Consider the following 7,077-nt stretch of genomic DNA (forward strand, 5'->3'; position numbering starts at 1 on the left):
TCGAGTTTTGTTGGATTTGGCGTAAGTGTCAAAAAAAAGAAAAGGAAAATGATAGGCAGGGAACACTCATCCGTCCCCTATCCTACTTTTAATAATAAAATAATATATTATATAAACAAAAAGTGAAAAAACCAAAAAGAATAAATGAAAAAAATATATAATATATTATTTTATTATTAAAAGTATGACGGGACGGATGAGTATTCCCTGCCTATCATTTTCCAAAAAATAAATATATATGGGAATCTCTTTTAGGTTTTTCAGCTGCTTAAGTTTAATTAAAAATTTTTTTTTTTAAAAAAAATTTGAGTAAAATTAAATTTTGGCCGTTAAAAGCATTACAAAAAAATCTCATACCATTTTTTTAACACCAACTCAGCTAAATCCATTATATTTTTGTGTTATTTGACTATTTGAGCAACCTGATGAAATGATCTTTATTCCTTTTTTTTTTTTTTTTTTTTTTAATTTTTTTTAATTTTTTGCGTGCATTTTAGGAAAAGTAACGCCGGTTGGCGGTTACCATAATTAGGCTGGGCCCACCTCTAGGCTCTATCTGGGGACAGGTCTGAGGCCGAAGACTCGAAAGTTCCTTTTAAAAGCTCAACTTTTCCTTACCGTATTTAGATAGAAAAAAGACGTGTTAAAAATAACATCCAAATATCAATATTTATTTATTTATTTTTATTTTTAAGTAACTATCAATATTTTTAAGTAGGTAAAAAAGAGAAATGTTAGAGGTACCAAATCTTTTATCAAAAGATGAATATTAAAATGAGGTGGAGTTTATTCATTGGTACTCGTAGCATTTTTTTTTATTAATTGTTTGACATCATCTTGGTACTCATCTCTTTGTAAAAATTTTAGTACTCTTTCTAAAAAAAAAAAAAACTCTATTCTCTAATAAAATTGACATAAACACTTTTTTTATTTTTTATTTTTTAAAAATCACCATAATATATTAAAAAATACATCTCATAATACATTTCATTAAAATTCCAAGAAAGAATTCAAACGAATTCTTCCGATAGCGACGAGAGGAATAGGTGAGATGTTTTTGCTGACACTGATTTCACATCCTTTACCACCCCTTATATTTGAATATATAATATTCTTTATTATCCTAATGCCTCGAAATTTATTTATTTATTTATTTATTTTTTTGTCTATCAGTCGGCGTTTATGTGCCGACAATTATCGTTACTTTATTTGTCGGGTTAAATATCTTACACGCCACGTGGTTTACGGCTTTTATTTTTTACCTCTTTATATTTTCATAAGTGATACATGTAATATGAAAAAAGACAAATATAATACCTCTGTCCATTTTTTCATCCAAAACTGACGGATTTCCACGCCAGTAACACGTGACACCACTAAAATTGCGATATGTGGCTGCTTTTTTTTTTAAAAAAATAAAAATAAAATGTAAGGGTGGCTTTGGGCCACATGGGAGTGGCCGAACCACCCTCTTGCCCAAAATAGGGGTGGCCAACCACCCCCATGTGGCCTAAAGGGGTGGCTCATACATTTTTATTTTTTATTTTTTTAAAAAAAGGCTCAAAATAAAATAATAATAATAATAATAAATGGCAGCCACGTGTCGCTGATGTAAAAATTCATCAGTTTTGGACAGAAAAATGGGCGGAGGTACTATCTCCGTCTTTTCCCATAGCACATGCACCACTTATGAAAAAAAGCAAAATTGTAACGACCCGCTTTTTATAAAAAGGCGTAAGTAATTATATCTGGATAATTACGTGTCATTACTACTTCAAAGACGATAAATCTCGTTACGGAAATTATGAATATCTTTTTTTTTTTTTTTTTCTTTTTTCTTTTAAACCAACATGGACAATTCATTTTCAACACATTTAGAACTTTGACTGAAATACTTCAAATTGCATTAAAATAAAAAAAAATAAAAAAAGAGTCTTACAGATAAATACATACAAAAGCGGTAACATTAGTGCCACATACGACACGATTCCTATATAATTATTGTCATATTACAAACCATAAAATAAAACACAAGTTGCTTAAGAAGTGCATAAAAAAAGTCCTAGCATTAGCATAAAGGATAGACTATTCAGCAAGTCCATCACAAAATGGGAGACACTAGATAGTCTCATTTATGAAATCAGGATTGTGACGTCCCACATCGCCTGGGAATGAGGATGTGCTTATATGTATAAATGCACCCTTTATGACACAACGCGTTTTAAAGCCGTGATGACAATGAACCTATCAGAACTCCGTAGTTAAGCGAGCCGCTGCGAGAGCAATCCCAGGATGGGTGACCTCCTGGGAAGTCTGATATGGGGAGCCAAAAGCGGACAGTATTGTGTCATTGGGGGTGGATCGTTACAAATGGTATCAGAGCCATTGCCCAGCCTGAGATGGTGGGAGCGTGCACAAGCCCAATGAGGGACGCCAGCGGGGACGCTGGGTCCAAAGAGGGGGTGATTGTGACGTCCCACATCGCCTGGGAATGAGGATGTGCTTATATGTATAAATGCACCTTTTATGACACAACGCGTTTTAAAGCCGTGATGGCAATGAACCTATCAGAACTCCGTAGTTAAGCGAGCCGCTGCGAGAGCAATCCCAGGATGGGTGACCTCCTGGGAAGTCTGATATGGGGAGCCAAAAGCGGACAGTATTGTGTCATTGGGGGTGGATCGTTACAAGGATCATTACAAGGATCCTGATAATCCTGGTACTCATTAGTGTCAGTACCTGCACAATCATCTATGAGATGATGGTTATAACCACAACCCTATATTTACATAAGTGAGCTAACTGTCATTCAACATAATAATGAGATAACAATTTTCTATGCAAAGTATTAAACAATTTAATATTGTCATTGCACTCCACTCGTTTAGAGCTGTTACTCAATTAACGTCTATCTCGGGGTCGTTTCCCCTACATTATATTTTATTAGTTTATTTCCGCACTAGCATAGTACGTTCCACCAGAGACGGAGGAGGCCCCTTCTCAAATGATGTTGGCCCTTACCCAATTAAATTTTTTGCCTAACCAAATAGCCCTTAAAAAAAAAATAAATAAAAAAAAAAAAAAATAGGCCCTCTTCAATCTACAGATTTGCTATAAATATCAAATGCTGCCGTCAAGCAATTTTCTAGCCAAACAACTGAATCAAGAATTTTTAATATTTAATAATAATAAAAAAAAAAAACTAAAACAAGAATACCTTCTCCACTACTCAGTACTCTCCTCCAAATCCTAAACTCACTGCACGCTAAATCAAACTCCACGGCCATGCACAGCACCGGGTGGGAGAATAGATCTATCGCCCATCAATGTGTAGAGTCTGGGAAAACAACCGATTTGTGCTTCTTCTGTAACGTAGCCAGCGCAATATCACTGTAAGTTCTCAAATCCCTAATTTTTTCTTCAATTTTTCCAGTCATATGGTGAAGAACTTAAGAAAGAAGAAGAAAACTGAAACATGAATTGGGGAGAACTGAAAACGGGAAGAGAAAGAGTTGGAAGACTCACTGTTTGGAAGAATTTGAAAGTCTAGAGAAAAGAGAAGCCAAGAAGGGAAGAACTTAGAAGGGGCTAGAGAAGAAGACAAGAGGCAGACAAATTGAAGAAAAAATTAAATAAGTCTTTAACTAGCTTGGCCAACTCGTAGAATGTAGAAACCAAGAAAAGTCAGAAGGGGCTAGAGAAGAAGACAAGAGTCAGACAAATTGAAGAAAAAATTAAATAAGTCTTTAACTAGCCTGGCCAACTCGTAGAATGTAGAAACCAAGAAAAGTCCAAATGAAAGACAAGAAGTCAAAAACAAAAAGTAAGACAAATTCTTCTTTTCTTTTCTCAGATTTGCACTGTTTAAGAAGAAATTTGTCTTCTTCTCTAGCCTCTTCTAAATAAAAGACTTAGTTTAAAATTGAGAAAATTTAAAGTTCAAAACCACCAACTTTTCCTCCGGAAACGGGAGAAGTTGAAAAAAGTGAGAATGATTATTTGTATTATTGATAAATTATAATAATGTTTAAAGTGGTATTTGAAATTTGAGAAAATTTTAACCCTTTAAAAAAAGTGAACTTTGTCTTATTGAATCATGATATTTGTGAATGATGACTTAGAAGTTGTGGATCGGAAGAGTAGTCTAAGTAGAGTTAATGGGTTAATTAAAAAAGAAAAATTGGGTAAGGGTGAGAATTATTAAATAGCTTAAATGGTTTGTTCAGTGATTATTGAATGTCTTGTTGACGATTTTTTTTATTTATTTTTTTTTTTCAGTTTTTACTTTACAATATTATAAAATTTTAATTTTGGAAATTGTTGATTTAATTTGATTTTTATGACACAGTACATCATTTATATCGCAACACAGAAGCGGTGCAAAATCACTCGACGCAAGTCACGCTTTTTGAGGTTAGTTTTCAAAGCTCAATTCTTAATATAAGTGGTATTGTAATTTGGATATTATGGTTATTAAATATTGAGAATATTAGTTATTATAGTTTATAAGTCTAAACAATTAATCGGATAATTTGACATGTGAAAGCTATTATATTCTATTGTTTTTTATGTGAATTTATTAATTGCTAACTTACAAATATTTTTTCTTGCTTTTCTAAAGACTCCAATATAACCATGTAAATTTATTTGTAGATGATGGGAAAGCCAAATACAATACTTGACTTTTTCAAAAGAAAAAATGCACAAAGTTCAAATGCCAATGTTAGTGATGCATCATCGCCAACTTCTGATATCATAGTTTCTGAAAATTCTTCTAAAAAATCTCGAAGAGTTGATGTAAATGAATTTGATATTAGTTCATTGGAGTTTGATCCTGGATTGCGTCGTCAGATATGGGAGTATAATGTTAATCAACGGGATGAAATTCGACGAGCTTACATTAAAGCTGGTCCGTACCAAATAATCCTCCCACATTACCCAAAATTTGGAGATAAAAATCATCTTCGTAGCTTTCAACCTTCGTGGTACAATCTATTTCCTTCATGGCTTGAATATTCGCGCGAAAAAGATGCAGCATTTTGTCTACCATGCTTTCTCTTTAATAAGCCATCTGGGCATCCTACGCAACGTGTATTCACTATAGATGGATTCAAGAGTTGGAAGAAAGTTAGAGATGGAAAAAATTGTGCTTTTCTCAATTATATAGGAAAAGATCCTAATTCATTTCACAGAATTGCTAAGAGGTCATACAAAGACTTGAAGAACCAGTCTCAACACATCCAAAATGTGTTTGAAAATTTCACTTCTGAACAAATTGCAAACAATCGATTGCAGTTAAAAGCCTCAATTGATGTTGTTCGAGTGCTTGCATTTCAAGGTGTTGCTTTTAGAGGTCGGGATGAAAGTGTGGATTCAACGAATCGTGGAAATTTTCTTGAAATATTGAATTTAATGGTTTCATATAATGAACAGATTGCTGAAGTAATAGCTAAAGCTCCAAAAAATGCCTCTTATACATCACCAATGATACAGAAAGAAATTTTACATATTTTTTCAACCAAAGTGAAGGAGACAATTCGTAAAGAAATTGGTAATGCAAAGTTTTGCATAATGGTTGATGAAGCTCGTGATGAGTCAATGAAAGAGCAAATGGCTATAGTTTTAAGATTTGTCGACAAAGATGGTTTTGTGCGGGAACTTTTTTTGGGCTTATTCATGTCGCTAATACCGCGGCACCAATTCTACAAAAGCGTATATATTTTGTATTGTCTCAACATAAGTTAGCCATTGAAAATATTCGAGGGCAATGATATAACGGTGCAAGTAACATGCGAGGTGAGTGGAATGGGTTGCAAGCTTTGATTTCAAATGATTGTCCATATGCCTACTATATTCATTGTTTCGCACATCGTTTGCAATTGGCATTAGTGGTGGCATCAAAAGAAGTTATTCTTGTTCATCAATTTTTCACTAATTTGAATTCTATTGTCAATATTGTTTGTGCCTCATGCAATCGATTTGAAGAATTGCGGATTTCTCAAACTGCTGAAATTGCTTACCTGATGGAAATTAATGAGATTGAGAGTGGAAGGGGACTTAATCAAATTAGTACTTTACAACGGGATGGAGATACTCGTTGGAGTTCTCACTTGAGATCAATTTCTAGCTTGATCAAAATTTTTAGTCCAGCTTGTGAAGTTATTCTTAAAATCATTGATGTGGGAACTACTTCTTCCCAACGAGCAGAAGCAGATTCAGTTTATCAGGTAATGACTTCATTTGAATTTGTCTTCATATTGCATCTCATGAAAGAAACGATGCAGATTACTGATCATCTATGTCAAGAATTGCAATCAAAATCTCAAGACATTTTAAGTGCTATGAATCTTGTTTCATCAACTAAAGCATATATCCAACAATATAGAGATGATAAATGGGATGATTTACTTACCAATGTAAAGTCATTTTGCGAGAAACGCAATATAGATGTCCCAGATATGAATGCCCGTTATGTTGAGAGGCGAGGTCGAGCTCACCATCAACAAGCCGACTTTACAATTGAGCAACATTATCGAGTGGATATTTTTTGTGCCAATATAGATTCTCAATTGCAAGAATTAAATCGCCGATTTAGTGATCATGCAGTGGAGTTGCTTATTCTCGGCTCAGCTCTTGATCCTCGAGCCGCACGTGAATTGTGACGTCCCACATCGCATGGGAATGAGGATGTGCTTATATGTATAAATGCACCCTATATGACACAACGCGTTTTAAAGCCGTGATGGCAATGAACCTATCAGAACTCTGCAGTTAAGCGAGCCGCTGCGAGAGCAATCCCAGGATCGGTGACCTCCTGGGAAGTGAGAAGTCTGATATGGGGAGCCAAAAGCGGACAGTATTGTGTCATTGGGGTTGGATCGTTACAAATCTTTTAGAATTGATGATATTTGTTAGTTGGTAAACAAGTTTTATCCACAAGATTTTACTGATCTTGAAAAGGAACAGTTGGAAATAGAACTTAACCATTATAAGCATAATGTAGTTCAACATTCGAGTTTCCAAGCACTGTCAAATATTTCTGAATTGTGCCAATGGTTGGTTAGTACCGGAAAATCA

The 7,077-nt window shown here is 34.3% G+C and overlaps 1 protein-coding gene across 1 annotated transcript; it reads left to right on the plus strand.

Annotated features, from left to right (window-relative positions):
• Window positions 1-4,096: 4,096 nt before the first annotated feature.
• LOC133873190 (uncharacterized) lies at window positions 4,097-6,662 on the plus strand. The gene is made up of 4 exons (XM_062310922.1): window positions 4,097-4,153; window positions 4,349-4,413; window positions 4,710-5,644; window positions 5,986-6,662. The coding sequence occupies exons 1-4, from the start codon at window positions 4,097-4,099 to the stop codon at window positions 6,660-6,662; spliced, it is 1,734 nt and encodes a 577-aa protein (XP_062166906.1).
• Window positions 6,663-7,077: the final 415 nt, after the last annotated feature.

Source organism: Alnus glutinosa, chromosome 7 (assembly GCF_958979055.1).
Source record: "Alnus glutinosa chromosome 7, dhAlnGlut1.1, whole genome shotgun sequence".
Taxonomy (NCBI): domain Eukaryota; kingdom Viridiplantae; phylum Streptophyta; class Magnoliopsida; order Fagales; family Betulaceae; genus Alnus; species Alnus glutinosa.